The following is a 17,057-nucleotide window of genomic DNA, read 5'->3' as shown; positions in this document are numbered from 1 at the left end:
CCTGACCATGTGGGATCCCTCCGTGTGGGCAACCTCATGCCCAGATCTACTGGGCATGATTAGAATAAGAACATGGATGAGAGAAGGGGAGGCACAGAGAGAATAACCATAAGGAGCATAGAGCAGATCAAGGGCACAGACTTCTGTTTGCTGGAGCGGTAAAGTTGAGTTTATGAAGAGTGAGACCTCCTTACCAAAATGAGAACATAACCAGTTGCCCACAAGAATAAGGGAAAAAATCAACAGCATCCATTAGAGACTGGAATATATATGTAACTGTTATTCTTTTGTGCTATGCAATTATAAAAGGCCAGAAACAAGCTCCCGACATCTCAGTAAACTTGTATCTTTATAACACATAGCATACATGGATAGTTTATATAGAGACTATTTTTTAGCTTAAGTTCTTTCTGTATCCTTAACCACTATGGACCATGAAGTGATAGAATATATAATGACAAAAGGGAAATGCTCAACTGTTGAAATGTATGATACTGGGAGCATGACAGGATCGACTTAGTGCTGTGTATATGAAGCAAACGTGACTTTAGTTTCTGGTTTCGGCTTTGTAAGTGGTCAGCTGTGCAGTGACACAAGTCTACCTAGGTTTGCTTGTTATTGTGTCATGATTGCATTTTTAAAGGCTATAATCTTTCTTCTTCATGGAGATCAGAGATGGGTCTGATTTTTCAAAATTAAGTTTGCTTATATTAAACAAATAAATCTGAAAACTTTAATAACATTTATTATGGTCTGCTGAAGATCATTATATTCCACAAAATGGGACTTAACTAAAGACAAAATACCCAAAAATGTTTTTATCATATGAACAATAAAGCACAAAGCATTTAATTAAACATACATACTTTTTCCCTTTAAAAAGCAAAACAGAGGTCTGGAGGACTAATGGAAACCTTAAAAATGCTATTTAACTGGGAAAGACAATTTCCACAGAGGCTCAAGGGAGCCTGGCATTGTCCACCCAGGCCTCAAACCCAAGACCATGGCCTTCCCTCCCTTTCTTCACCTCAGCCTCATGACCAGGGGTATCTATGTACTGGAGCCATTCCCTGAAACCAATCTCTAGCAGTCTCCTAAGTTTCTGAAGTTTGCTTGTGAATTTAAAATTGTATAGTTGAATACTGTGCATTTGGAGGAATAATAAAGCTGTTGTTGCTTCAAAGAGTGGTTGTATCTGTCTCCTTCTTCCAGCAAGGGCAGGGCTACTGCCTGAGCTTTTAAAATGCACAGAAGGGTTCACCACCAGAGGCCTAATTACTGCCTTCCAACCACAAGGCATCACTGTGAGATCTCAGTGCTAGTAGACACTGATGAGACCACAGCACAGGGCACACTGCCCTTACACCTCAGGGAAGGTGGGATAAGTGGTTTTATGGAGGGAAGTTCCCAGTGGGTTTATTTATATTTATATTAAAAAATTTAGTGTTTTTCAAAAGAACACATTTTCAGAACTGAAAGCCAGAGGCTTCTGAACAAGCCCAAAGCGAACATCCAATTTCAATTTTCTTTAAAAGTTGAGAAGAAAAGATAAATGATTTACTAAAAAAAAAAGCCAAGGTGGAAGTGGGGTAAAGAAGGAAGCATTGTACACTGAGTACTAAAGGTCATTTTGCTCAAATACAGTTCTAGAGTGGAAACAGAGACTATTTTCGGGGGGCTCCAGAATCACTGCAGATGGTGACTGCAGCCAAGAAATTAAAAGATACTTGCTCCTTGGAAGAAAAGCTATGACCAACCTAGACAGCATGTTAAAAAGCAGAGACATTACTTTGTCAACAAAGGTCTGTCTAGTCAAAGCTATGGTTTTTCCAGTAGACATGTATGGATGTGAGAGTTGGACTATAAAGAAAGCTGAGTGCCTAAAAATTGATGCTTGTGAACTGTGGTGTTGGAGAAGACTCTTGAGAGTCCCTTGGACTTCAAAGAGATAGAACCAGTCCATCCTAAAGGAAATCAGTCCTGAATATTCATTGGAAGGACTGATGCTGGAGCTGAAACTCCAATACTTTGGCCGCTGACTCATTGGAAAAGACCCTCATGCTGGGAAAGATTGAAGGCAGGAGGAGAAGGGGATGATAGTGGATGAGATGGTTGGATGGCATCACCAACTCAATGGACATGATTTTGAGTCAGTTCCAGGAGCTGGTGATGAACAGGAAAGCCTGGCGTGCTGCAGTCCATGGGGGGGTCCCAAAGAATCGGACACGACTGAGCGACTGAACTGAACTGAACTGACAGCTTTACACTGTTTATGGGTTTGTTGACCTGAAATGAATAGAGTGTCAGATATTTCTCCAGTGAAGATGGGTTTATTCAGAATTAGCAGGGAATGATAATGCAGGGTCTGCAACTATGGCAAGCCCTATATAAGTCCTCGTATGACAAGGGAAGGAGAATGCTTCTATAGAGGGAAAAGGAAGTTGGAAGGTCCATAGTACCCCCATGAGTCCATGGCTTTTCATTGGCTGAATCCGTGTCAGGAAAGAAGAGGAGTCTTTCTTCCTCCTATTGGGTAATACTATCCTCTTAGGACCAAAGATCTCCCCCTTTTGGTTTCTCAACTCTGTTTAATTGCGATTTCTGTTTATTAATTTTTTACAGTTCTGCATTTTTTATCTTCTTCAAGTACCCTTGAGATTAAATTTTTAAAACTTCACAATTTTGCTCCATTAGAGAGTTTATTATCAAGTCCACTATCAAATGTCAGAATGTAATTTAAAACTAAAGTTCTGAGTGTGACAAAGCATGGTAGTGCTATCCATGCTGCTAAGAATATATTTGGAGATTTCAGAATACATTTTGGAAATAATTTTTTCAAACAGGCAGAATTCATGCTACTCCCAGCAGAAATTAGACTTGCTCACAATATTTTATAAGTTCAGCAGCTTAGGTGTCCCTATTTTCACCCCCTTTTCTGTTGCCTTCTGCTAAAGTTTAGAGCTAAAAAGTTGGTTACCCAGAGTATTGTTATTAAAGGTACTAAGATGTTATCTAGACTTTTTTTATTAACCTTACCTCTAAAAAAAAAAAAAAAACTAATTCATACCTTTGGATTTATTTATTTATGAATGAATTGGTGTTTAACTATTTAGCTATTTGGATGTTTAAAAGTCCTTTTATAGAAACTAACAAAAGAGGTTGTCTTATTTCTATGGAATCTTTGTTTTTGGAGCTAAGATATTTAAACATAAGTGATATGTTATGCATTTACACATTCTTATAACTGTCATTTCTAAACACAGAGAATAGGTCAGACAAACTCTATCACAGACATTTAAATTGCCCCATATGTGCATCCTTACGACGAGGGGGAACAAACTGTAACCCAAGACAAATGGAGAAAGATGACTGAACTTGTTTGGTGAATTATGTGGGATGTAGTGATTTTTTCAAAAACCAAATTATTATTTGGGAAATCTTATTGGCCTCCAGGTCATCAGTTTCCCATTTCCCCCTTTCCAGCATGTCTTTTAATTAGATTCCAGGGAATCCAATGTATATATTCCCAAACCATCCTTTGTATTACAAGTTAATAGTCAAGGCACAATGGAATGTAAATGTCACAAGGCAACCAAGTATGGGGTCAAGAGAACTTCAAGAATGTGCCATATCAAAATAATGTGTTTATTTAACTCTCCTTCAAAGTGTTTTGGCATCATTCTTATTATAGATCCAGTCATCTTATTGTATAACCATCATTTCAGTGAACTATATCCAAATACTAATAGAGCCATCTGCTTCAAATGTACTTGTGACTAACTTTTAAAATTCTATATGTATGTTGCATTAAAGAGTTTATAATCAAACTCACTGACAAACCTAGACAGTGTGTTAAAAAGCAAAGACATCACTTTGCTGACAAAGGTCTGTATGGTTAAGTCTATAGTCTTTCCAGTGGTCACGTACTGTTGTGAAAGGTGGACCATAAAGAAGGCAGAGCACCGAAGAATTGATGCTTTCGAACTGTGGTGCTGGACAAGACTGTTGAGAGTCCCTTGAACAGAAAGGAGATCAAATCAGTCAATCTTAAAGGAAATCAACCTTGAATACTCATTGGAAGGATTGATGCTGAAGTTGAAGCTCCAGTACTTTGGCCACTTGATGGGAAGAGCTGACTCATTGGAAAAGACCCTGATGCTGGGAAAGATTGAAGGCAGAAGGAGAAGCGGGTGACAGAGGATGAGATGGTTGGATGGCATCACCAACAGAATGGATATGAATTTGGACAAACTCTGGGAAATGGTGAGGGACAGGGAGGCCTGGCGTGCTGCAGTCCATGGGGTCAAAAATAGTCAGATGTGACTTAGCAACTGAACAACAACAAGCAAATTCACTACCAAATGCTAATGTTAAACTTAGGACTCAACTTCTCAATGTCACAAAATAGAATAGTCCTATCAGGGTTGTCATTCAAGAATTTTCAATCCATAGTCCAACTTCAGATTAATTTTAACTCACAGTAAAGGTCTGAGCCATTTTAGGCAGTTCACAAATATAGCTGTTTTGAGAAATCACATTTGCTTGCTTACAAATCATAACCCAGCTATCAAAAAAAATCATAAATGATATTTATGTGTTAAATTTTGTTTAGAGCCCCCGCATGGTAATCGAGAACCTCTTCAGGAAGGAAAAGGGAAGAAAAGTGAAACTTCACTCAAAAGAAAAGGTACAAATTAAGATAAATATGATTAAATATAATTCTGCATTTTATAACTCTCGGTGAAAATAGTGATATTTATGTAGTAATGTATGTTGAGCCCTTCTTTCAGGCATTTGTCAATCATAAACCCTTGCCAAAGAAAACCTCAGTCTTTCTGTAGCCTGGCTCTTACCAAATGTCCTGCTGAAGAAAGTGATGCTTGTGAGGAATAATTTAGAGGATATGCAAGAGTACTGGAGTGAGGCACCGTTACTTTCTCTGATATCTAAGATACAGAATATTCAATCATAAATATTATAAGTGTTATCCTTAGGCTAAGTTATGCCATCAGAAAACTACATACTGAACCATATTTTCTTGGAAAGATTCCATGAAATTGCTTTCACTGATAAGTTCTTTGATATAAAGTCCTCAACACAGCAGCAGTGGAGATAGTTTCATTATACTACTAATAACCTGGTATTTCATTTTCTGAAGGGATAGAATGCCCATTACATCATTCAGTAGCCTCTGTGTAAAATCCTAGGTGGGAAATTTCATTCAGAAGAAAGGGACTGGAGAATTTTTCTTCCTCTACATGGCTAAATAATTAGTACCTCTGAATGATAGCACTGCCTTTTCCATATTGGCTGTCTAGAAATTCAGAACCAAATTAGCATCTAAGATTTTAGTTTCTAAGCAAGGACCTGTATCCTGGAGTCTGCTTTCTAATTCCTCTCCTTGCCTTGCCCTTCTAATTTAGGTTGTATTTTTCCTGATCTAGTTTCATTTATTTTCTATCTTAACTGTTTCTGTGAAATAAGGGGAATAAAATTTTGTAAATAATTGATAGTTGGCAGGAGAAATACCAGGCTCTTAAAAGCATATTAGTTACATTGTATGTTGAACCCACTGGGCTTCCCAGGTGACTCAGTAATAGAGAATCCTCCTGCCAATGCAGGAGACACAGGTTTGATCCCTGGATTGGGAAGATCCCGGGGAAAAGAAAACGGCAACCCACTCCAGTATTCTTGCCTGGGAAATCCCATGGACAAGAGAAGCCTGGTGGACTACAGTCCATGGGGCTGCAAAAGAGTCAATCATGACTTAATGACTAAACAACAATAGTGTTGAAGCTGCTACATATGTGCCTGCTCAGTCTTTTTTTTTTTTCCTTTATTTTTTATTAGTTGGAGGCTAATTACTTTACAACATTGTAGTGGTTTTTGCCAGTCTTTAAGTTGTGTCTGACTCTTTGAAACTCCATGGACTGTAACCCAACAGGCTTCTTTGTCCATGGAATTTCTCAGGCAAGACTACTGGAGTGAGTTACCATTTTCTTCTTCAGTTAATCTTCTCAGCCTAGGGATCGAATCTACATCTCCTGCATTGGCAGGTGAATTCTTTACCACTGAGCCACCAGGAAAGCCCTGGAGCTGATACAGCAACAAATTAAAGATTGAAATGCAGTTATGGATACATGCAGTTGACTTCTGTGGAGTACATGCTCAGGGGGTTGTCGTGAAGTATGTGCCACTGCTTAATTTTTCATTACAGACTGCCAGTGCAATAGCAGCCCCAAAATGTGCAATGTTCACAGAATGATGGGCTTAAAAGGATCTCTGTTTTGGCATTCGAAAATGCATATCCATGATTCTCAAAGAATCTCACCCTTTTCTGATTATATAACCTGATAGGTTTATGTAACTAGTCATTGTTGAGTTAACATTGGTAAGATTATAAATTTAGCTAGAGTTTTGGCTATAATTTATGATATGCTTTCTCTCACCTGTTTACAAATAGGAGAATAGTTTTCACTTTTACTTTACGAATCCCTTACTTTCTCATTGTGATCAGCAAAAGCAAATGAAAGATCTGCATAGAATCATCAAAAATAGAAAAGAAATATATTTATGCATTGTTGTGGTTTTTCAGTCACTCAGTCGTGTCCAGCTTTTTGTGATCCCAAGGACTGCAGCACACCAGGCTTCCCTGTCCTTCCCTATCTCCCAGGGTTTGCTCAAACTCATGCCCATTGAGTCAGTGATGCTATCTAACCATCTTATCCTCTGTCGTCCCCTTCTCTTCCTGCCCTCATTCTTTGCCAGCATCAGGGTCTTTTCTGAGTGGGCTCTTCACATCAAGTGGCCCAAGTATTGGGGCCTCAGCTTCAGCATCAGTCCTTCCAATGAGTATTCAGGGTCGATTTCCTTTAAGATTGACTGGTTTGATCTCCTTGCAGTCCAAGGGACTCTCAGGAGTCTTCTCCAGCACCACAGTTTGAAAGCATCAATTTTTAGGTCATCAGCCTTCCTGATGGTCCAACTCACATCCGTACATGACTACTGGAAAAGCCATGGCTTTGACTATACAGACCTTTGTCAGCTGTCGGTGAAGTGATGTCTCTGCTCTTTAATATGCTGTCTTGTTTTGTCATAACTTTCCTTCCAAGGAGCAAGTCTTTTAATTTCATGACTGCAGTCACCATCCACAGTCACATCTTGGAGCCCAAGAAAATAAAATCTGTCACTGTTTCCACTTTTTTCCTTCTATTTGCCGTAAAGTGATAGGCCCAGATGCCAGTATCCTAGTTTTTTGAATGTTGAGTTTTAAGCTAGCTTTTTCATTCTCCTCTTTCTCCCTCATCAAAAGATACTTTAGCTCCTCTTCGCTTTCTGCCGTTAGAGTGGTATCATCTGCATATCTGAAGTTGTTGATAATTCTCCTGACAATCTTGATTCTAGCTTGTAATTCATCCAGCCCAGCATTTCGCATGATGTACTCTGCACATAGGTTAAATAAACAGGGTGACATTATACAACCTTGACATACTTCTTTCCCCATTTTGAATCAGTCCTTTGTTACATGTCTGGTTCTAACTGTTGCTTCTTGACCTGCATACAGGTTTCTCTGGAGACAGGTAAGGTGCTCTGGTTTTCCCATCTCTTTAAGAATTTTCCACAGTTTGTTGTGATCCACACAGTCAAAGGCTTTAGTGTAGTCAATGAAGCAGTAGATGTTTTTCTGGAATTCCTTTGTTTTCTCTATGATCTAATGAACATTGTCAATTGATCTCTGGTTCCTCTGCCTTTTCTAAACTCAGCTTGTACATCTGGAAGTTCTCTGTTCACATACTGCTAAAGCCTAACTTGAAGGATCTTGAGCATTACCTTGCTAGTGTGTGAGATGAGCACAACTATACGGTAGCTTGAACATTCTTTGACATTGCTCTTCTTTGGAATTAAAATGAAAACTTACCTTTTCCAGTCCTGTCCAAATCATCAAGTTAGACCTAATAATGCACATGCTTTGAGAGCATCTTTAGGTAAAAGTATACTCAAATGAACCATAAGCAAATACAACTTCACCCAGCAAAATATATATTCATTTAAATCATGCAGTTAGCTCAGTTTAAGTAATTCAAGAACTCTTTTTTTCTTTTATTTTACCTGTCTGTTTCTATTTCCATAAACATAGTTTCTACTGTATTGAATAATATTTGAAATAGATGAACTCTTGATCAAGATTTAGAAGTCTTTCTTCCACGTAGAAGTACTGTTGTTTTGGCATGTATAATAGGATTTACTTCATTAAGAGAAGCCTTAGTAATTTTAATTCTTTATATTTGGAACTAATACCTTTGGGAGGTGAATACTATTAATTGGTTGTCTGTTTACTTCACAAGCTATTTGATACCAATTAATTATATGGAAAGCATGGGTTGAGGAGCCACCTCCTTTTTCCTTCCTTTAAACTTATCCTTGTTTCCTGTTGTTGGCATCTTTGACTCATCTTTATTTTTCTCTGCGTATTAGATCAGTCCCTACCCTTCTCCCTGCTAATCTTGACACTGAAATGCCATTTGCAATTGTATTTATGGTATTCTTAAAGAATTTATTATCTTCAACCATTTGTCATGGCCCTATTTTATTCCCTCATAACATAAGGACTTTTCTACTCTGTGATCTTACCTAGGAGGTATTATGTAAGGGCTAATTGAAGAGTTTTCCCTAATCAACCAATTTCAGAAAAATGTTGTGTTACACCAAGTTAAAATATATTTACTCTCCACGGAGATAGATGTTGATATAGATGTGTATGTCCTATGATCATCTATCTCTAAGTCAGTGGGAGGCACACTATGTAATATCCCAAACATGTGACTGCAGAACTCTCTCAGAGGAGTATCCGCTGGGACTAAAAAGTGAAAGTGTTTGTTGCTCAGACATGTCTGCCTCTTTGAGACCCCATAGACTGTAGCCCACCAAGCTCCTTTGTCCAAAGGATTCTCCAGGCAATGATACTGGAATGGGTTGCCATTTCCTTCTCCAGGAGATCTTCCTGACCCAGGGAATCGAACCTGGGTCTCCAGTATTGCAGGCAGATTCTTTACCATCTGAGCCACCAGGGAAGCCCCTGTTGGGACTAGAGTTCTATAAATAAATGCTTGGAAACCTCATCCTCTTTAGTTCTGTCAGCCTGCCCATGTATTAGTATTGGGACTGTTCCAGTGCTAGCCTTCTGATTTAACTTATAGTTTAGGTGCTACCAAGTCACTTAGCCATAAATATTATGTCAATGTTATAAACATTAATGACATTTCATTGTAAGGATATGGAAGAACAGAGGAAAAAAGATGAGAGTGAAATGGAATTGAAATTCCTAGATCATCTATATGCCAGGCACTATGCAAGATCATTTTTATGTATAATCTCCCTAAATCCTCATAACCACCTGTGAAGTAGCAATGATCATTTCCCACTTCAAAGATGAGGAAATTGAGAGTCAAAATAAATAAGGTAATATTTTGTTAGGAATGATTAATCTGAAAGAAGGGAAAGTCAGAGCCTCTTCACACTTTGGTGAATGCAATCTATACTCCATATTAACTCTCCACAGTGTTCTCAGAACTTCCTTGGATTTTGCCTTAACACCATCATCTAATTTAAATGAATTAAATAATATTATCTATACTCTATTATCTAGCCTTTCAATTAATTGATTTCTCAGACTGTAATTTTAATAGATTTTTCACCACAAGCAGAAAAATTAAATTGTAACAATTATAATGCAATGTAAATAGAATAGTCTTAAAATCAATTTATGAGCCAAGTAAATAGTATTAAAAGGGCAACTCTAAAACTTGCAGATTTCTAAATATCAGCCTAATGAACACTTCTGAACATGAATTACATCAATAGACACTAAAGGCAATCAAATATGATAGTCAAATGTATGGACCCTGGAGTCAGCCTGCCTGGACTGAGATTCTGGCTCTGCCTGTTTACCATCTAAATGGTATCCAGGTGACTAAGGGCAGACAACTTGACCTTAGCCTGTTTCAACTCCCTTGTGTGTAAAATGAGGTCGTAAAAGTACTTCCCTGTGGCTATTGCAGGGAATAAGTAAATATACAAAACAACAGGATCCTGCTCAGAGTCGTGGGACTAAATAAAAGTGGGATATAATTATTGATTCCAGATCAGGTTATTAAAGACTGTGGGCAGAAAGGCAAATCCTTTGCAAAGTTGACTTAAGGAGTTCCCAGTGTTTATCACTGATTATAATTATACTAAAATCAGATCCTTTCTGTTCAGTTCATTCGCTCCGTTGTGTACAACTCTTTGCAACCTCATGAATAGCAGCACGCCAGGCCTCCCTGTCCATCACCAATCAGGAGCTTACTCAAACTCATGTCCATCGAGTCGGTGATGCCATCCAGCCATCTCATCCTCTCTCGTCCCCTTCTCCTCCTGCCCCCAACCCCTCCCAGCATCAGGGTCTTTTCCAGTGAGTCAACTCTTCGCATGAGGTGGCCAAAGTATTAGAGTTTCAGCTTCAGCATCAGTCCTTCCAATGAACACCCAGGACTGATCTCCTTTAGGATGGACTGGTTGGATCTCCTTGCAGTCCAAGGGACTCTCAAGAGTCTTCTCCAACACCACAGTTCAAAAGCATCAATTTTTCGGCACTCAGCCCTCTTCACAGTCCAACTCTCACATCCATACGTGACCACTGGAAAAACCATAGCCTTGACTAGACAGACCTTTGTTGGCAAAGTAACGTCTCTGCTTTTTAATATGCTAATATGATATCCAGGTTGGTCATAACTTTTCTTCCAAGGAGTAAGCGTCTTTTAATTTCATGGCTGCATTCACCATCTGCAGTGATTTTGGAGCCCAAAACTATAAAGTCTGACACTGTTTCCACTGTTTCCCCATCTATTTCCCATGAAGTGATGGGACCAGATGCCTATAAGTGATCCCAAATAACCAGTCCTCATCACTTTATAGTAGTCTACATTCCACACCTCCAGCTCCACACAATATGCCAGCAAATCTGGAAAACTCAGCAGTGGCCACAGGACCAGTGGTCAGTTTTCATTACAATCCCAAAGAAAGGCAATGCCAAAGAATGTTTGAACTACCACACAGTTGCACTCATCTCACATGCTAGTAAAGTAATGCTGAAAATTCCCCAAGCCAGGATTCAACAGTATGTGAACTGTGAAGTTCCAGATGTTGAAGCTGGATTTAGAAAAGGCAGAGGAACCAGAGATTAAATTGCCAACATCCGCTGGATCATCAAAAAAGCAAGAGAGTTCCAGAAAAACATCTATTTCTGCTTTATTGACTATGCCAAAACTTTGACTGTGTGGATCACAATAAACTGTGGAAAATTCTAAAAGAGATGGGAATACCAGACCACCTGACCTGCCTCCTGAGAAATCTATATGCAGGTCAAGAAGCAACAGTTAGAACTGGACCTGGAACAACACACTAGTTCCAAATCGGGAAAGGAGTATGTCAAGGCTATATATTGTCACCCTGTTTATTTAACTCATATGCAGAGTACATCATGCTAAACGCTGGGCTGGATGAAGCACAAAGTGGAATCGAGATTGCCAGGAGAATTATCAATAACCTCAGATATGCAGATGACACCACCCTTATGGCAGAAAGCAAAGAACTAAAGAGCCTCTTAATGAAAGTGAAAGAGGAGAATGAAAAAGTTGGCTTAAAGCTCAACATTTAGAAAACTAAGATCATGGCATCTGGTCCCATCACTTCATGGAAAATAGATGGGGAAACAATGGAAACAGTGAGAGACTTTATTTTGGGGGGGAGGGGGAGGTCCAAAATCACTGCACATGGTAACTACGGCCATGAAATTAAAAGATGCTTGCTGCTTGGAAGAACAGCTATAACCAACCTAGACAGCCTATTAAAAAGCAGAGATATTACTTTGCAGACAAAGGTCCATCTAGCCAAGGCTATGGTTTTTTCCAGTAGTCATGTGTGGATGTGAGAGTTGGACTATAAAGAAAGCTGAGCGCCAAAGAATTGACGCTTTTGAACTGTGGTGTTGGAGAAGACTCTTGAGAGTCCCTTGGACTGCAAGGAGATCAAACCAGTCCATCCTAAAGGAAATCAGCCCTGAATATTCATTGGAAGGACTGATGCTAAAGCTGAAACTCCAATACTTTGGCCACCTCATGTGAAGAGTTGACTCATTGGAAAAGACCCTGATGCTGGGAAAGATTGAAGGCAGGAGGAGAAGGGGTTGACAGAGGATGAGATGGTTGGATGACATCACCAGTGCAATGGACATGAATTTGAGTAATCTCCGGGAGCTGATGATGGACAGGGAAGCCTGGTGTGCTACATTACATGGGATCTCAAGGAGTCAGACATGACTGAGTGGCTAAACTGAACTGAACTGAGCTCCACACAGAGTAACAACATGAATTCTAGGACAACAAGGAGAGAAAACTCTTCCGAAATAGCTTCTCAGTAAGTGATTTAGAGAAGCTGGTTCATGTTCCATATCTGGATCCTTACCTATCACTGACACCCTTCTCTTCCTGGCCACGTTGCTTCAGAGCTAAAATTTTCATTTATCCAAGGCATCCTGAGTCTCCACTTCAGTTGCCAATGTTTGCAGCCCAGGCAACTATTAGCACTATCTGTTAACAACAAAATGTTTTCTTGCTGAAGCAAAACAATAAGGAAGCTGTCACTGTTAACCAATCTTCTAGTTTCTACCCAGTGAGGTTCTTAATTAAATCAGATTCTACTAGGGCATGTTTTAAGACTGAAAGGTAATAAAAATGCCTTTCTTTAAAAAAAAAAATCAGACTTTTTACATCTTATCCTCCTTCCTACAATCTTAACTCATTGAATAGTGCCAACTTAATGTGAAAGTGTTCCAGTTTTTTCAGATTCCTTTCTTCAGTTGATCAAGTGTTTTTCTTACCTTTCCTGAGCTCCTAGTATGTTACTATCATTGCTCAAATCTGTTGCTCTGCTGTTTCAACTTTGACTATTTATTTACAGATAAAATCATTAAATAAATCCCATGTTCACCTTATAAAATTGTGTTTTTCTTGTATACCTCATTTTATCTACTTGTTCTCACTCCATGGGCTTCTGCATGATACAATTAGATTCTAATAACTGGACTAAAAACTGCTAAAATCTACCTTTCCCGTGTGCTAAGAACAGATTACCCTTCAAACTTTTCATGCAAGAAGAATGGCTACCCTCAGGACTAATAATTCAACTTCCAATGAAAGCAAACATCTTAGAAATATTCACATGGTCACATGAGTAATACTTTAAAAGGACTGCCTTTTGTAAATTTGAGATGTTGATAGATTTTGTTCAAATGTGATATCTATTTTCACTCACTATGCCAATAGATACATTTTAATTCATTCACATCTTTTCCTTTTAGCATTTTGATTGTTTAAAACAATTAGATAAAATCTAAATAAGGTCAAAGCACAGTGGTTCAAAAATACTTCCTAGCTTTCTTAGTTTTCACTGAATGATCATGATATGTAAGAAAAGAAGAAAAAGAAACTCATTCCAATCTCATAGTTACAAAGTTATCCTTAGAAATTCTCCTTAGAGAAATTCATCTTAAAGTAGTGATAGTGTTATCACATATTTTACCAGAAACTCAGGTCAGAGAATAAAAAAATTATCATATAGAAAAATGTCTCAAATTATGAGCATTTTTGGTTATTACCTGAATAAAGATGTTCTTAAATTTTTCTAATTTAAAATAAAATCTGGATACAACTTTAAACTTGTAGATAGCCGTACCGTTTTTAGCACTGAACTGTCCACAGTACATAATTGATAATTTCTTGTCTACTTATAATCCATATATTTTTAACTAGTATAAAAATGGAAGATGTATTTACTTTCCTAAACAGCACATCATTAAATAATATTCACTAAAGAAATATATTTTGAGGAAAGAAAGTGCTGCAAATTCTATAGGTATCTATAAACTGCGTCTAAAATCTTAACAATGAATCTGAAAGTAAGTTAAATTTAAACTGAATGAATTCCTAAATTATAACTTTGATCCTTTAAGGAAATACAGGTGCTTTCTGAGTTAAGGTAGTTTCTTCAGTCACAAGATCTTTCAGACCACATGGGTACCACTTCATTGGCCTGAAATCCCCCTTGGTGTTCTCAGCTAGTGCATGCTCTTTCTGGATTCTGAGCTAAAATGAGGCCTCTCTTTCTGCTCCTCCAACCTCCTTTTCTTCCTCCTCTTCCTTCCCCTCTCTTTCCCTTCTCACTCTTACTCTCCCCTCCCCTCCCCTCTCCCCACCACCTTATGCCTTAATTCAGCCAGGCTTTTGGCACAGGGGTTGCCTTCATCCATACAACCTGACTGTAGTAAGAAATATAGTTTCCCTGATTAGAAACCCTCTGTCTGATCCAGGGAATATAGAACTATTCAAGAGCTACAATACCCCTTCTTCTCCCCTCCATCCCTCACTGACTCTGGCTGACTCACAATAGCATCCTTTCTCCCAGCAGTTTCTCCTGGGTTTCAGTAAACACCAAGAGCACTGCTCCTGTTGTGACTATCCTCTTTCTTTTTCAAGTTGATAGTTCAATTTGCCAGTTTTTTGCAGTAGTAAATTGCACTTTTCTCTGGAGTCTAAACTTTGTAAAAAAAAAAAAACCATGTGTTCATTGTGGAAGCAAGGACAGAGATGAAAATGAAATATCAAGTTGCTTTCCATAGCTAACTGGACAAGAGAAGTATAGTATTGTTTAAAATAAGTAAATAACCTCCTGTTGGTATCATTGGTACAATTAGGGGCTATAGAGAAGGAGATTTTTTTTTTTGACTTGATAAGGCTGCCCAAAGTTGCTTAAAGAGTAGTTAATGAATTGCCTGAGGCTCATAGCAATCATAAGTTTAATCCTCCATCAGAATCTGTCCCCATCCATATCCTTGTAATGGCATGATTTAATATGCATATTGAAGGTTCTCCTAGAGGAAAATCACTAGGAGGGAAGATTCCACTCAAGAAATCACCTGCCGAGTCTACAGATGTTTCACCGGTCCCAGTAGTGCCAGCCCCATCGAAGCCTGGATCAGAGGAGTGGGTGTATGTAAATGAACCAATTCCTGAGGTATGGCAGTTTAGACTCAAATTAGTAGAATCTCTTCTTTCTCCTCTTTATAGTAAGATTCACATCATTATTTGCACCATCCAAAAGGCCTTTCTTGGCTGATAATATATGTATTTATCAAAAAGCAGAGATGATTGTTTGAGGATACTCAGTGAACCACATTCCATATTTTTCTCTGCACCCTTGAGTTTCTGAGTCATGCTTTGAGCGGCTGGTGAGTGACGCAATCAGGAGAGTAAATGGTCTCCGTGAGGACCAATTTTCTCCCCAAGGACGGGCAGAAATGCAATTTTCTGGAAGGACAGCTTCCCCAGAACACAGACCCAGCAAATTACAGCCCTCCAACCCAGCTCTCATGCTCACATCATAATGCTTTCATATGATGTTTAACCCCTGAATTTTTAGAAATAGAAGGAAAATTTTGAAGCTAACTCAGCTCATAAGTGAGTAGGGAGCTGCCTGGCCTGACCTTAATAAATGGGTACCCTAGTGTCTGGCACAGAGAAGGCATCCCACTCCAGTACTCTTGCCTGGAAAATCCCATGGATGGAAGAGCCTGGTAGGCTGTGGTCCATGGGTCGCTAAGAGTTGGACACGACTGAGCGACTTCACTTTCACTTTTCACTTTCATGCATTGGAGAAGGAAATGGCAACCCACTCCAGTGTTCTTGCCTGGAGAATCCCAGGGACGAGGGAGCCTGGTGGGCTGCCGTCCAGGGGGTGGCACAGAGTCGGACACAATTGAAGTGATTTAGCAGTAGCAGTGTCCGGCAAAGGGATGTCCAGCTGAGCCCTGGAGCTTCATTCGGTTCTTCATTCTCTGACAGCTGCAAAGCCCAGTTGTCACCTTGGCAAACTGGGCTGCTTTTTAAATGATTATTACTAATTTTTACTGGAGTATAGTCGCTATGCCATGCTATATTAGTTTCTGCTGTACAGCAAAGTGAATCAGCTGTGTGTTTACATATATCCCCTCTTTTTGGGGATTTCCTTCCCATTTAGGTCACCACAGAACACTGAGTAGATGGGCTGCTTTAATAGATAAGTCATCTTGGGAAACTCACACAGAATGACCTTTCAAGACTTTTTGAAAGCCTTAGTCCCTGTCTTCTTAATTTCAGTCCTCCATGGTTTTCGACTCTTGTGAACTCTCAGCCCTGACAATCTGTGCCAGACACTTGAGACCCAGTCATGAGTTGCGTTATTATTGAGCATTCCTAGGAAATGTCTTCTTTATCTCTCCAATTAAATAATAAACCCTTTGGAGGAGGGTAGAAGGATGTGAAATAATTCACTGCATTCAATACAGAGTCAAATACAGTGACGACTGTGTTAGAGATTCTTCATAGAGCTCTGAAGAGTTGATTAATTAGCCTTGATGGGGAGATTAGAACAGGAAATATTAGAAGATGAAAACTTTATATGATATCAATATAGATGTGTATAATTCACTCAGCCAAATAGTAGCTACTTTGAAAACTAAATATATTCAAAAACTGTCATAGAAGCAGTATACAGAAGTGGTTGATGGGAAGGAGATAAGATTAAAATGATATTATTGGGCAGGAGTTGGACAGTGAGAGACGAAAATAGTGAAATCTAATCCTTAACTCCAAACCTTGATGCCCTTGAGAGAAATAAATTCACAGAGGACAAGAGGGAACTAAAAGACAGGAGTACAAAATAAACATTTACACTGAGATAAGACGCAAGCTTCCCTTGTATTAGATCTTCTAGTCAGGGTCTTGGCAGAAAGCAGATGATAATTTAAAGACAACTGAACAAAGGCTGATTTATATATATATATATGTAAGTGCTATGTCACTTCAATCATATCTGACTTTTTAATGACCTTATGGGTTGCAGCCCGCCAGGCTCCTCTGTCCATGGAATTTTCCAAACAAGAATACTGGAGTGGCTTATCATGCCCTACTCCAGGGGATCTTCCT

General features: G+C 38.9%; 1 protein-coding gene across 6 annotated transcripts in view; it reads left to right on the top strand.

Moving 5' to 3' along the window:
* The window catches only part of SPEF2 (sperm flagellar 2), a 187,736-nt gene that overhangs the window by 88,204 nt on the left and 82,475 nt on the right, over positions 1-17,057 (top strand). For all 6 annotated transcript variants that reach the window (XR_006337807.1, XM_043887575.1, XM_043887577.1 and 3 more), the window contains 2 exons: positions 4,613-4,687; positions 14,960-15,108. Coding sequence is in view for 5 of the 6 variants with exons in the window: in XM_043887575.1 (XP_043743510.1) it covers positions 4,613-4,687; positions 14,960-15,108 (224 nt within the window). In the remaining variant the exon portion in view is untranslated. The remainder of the gene's footprint in view (positions 1-4,612; positions 4,688-14,959; positions 15,109-17,057) is intronic.

This window comes from Cervus elaphus, chromosome 25, assembly GCF_910594005.1.
Source record: "Cervus elaphus chromosome 25, mCerEla1.1, whole genome shotgun sequence".
NCBI lineage: Eukaryota > Metazoa > Chordata > Mammalia > Artiodactyla > Cervidae > Cervus > Cervus elaphus.
This window is presented reverse-complemented; position numbering and strand designations above follow the sequence as displayed.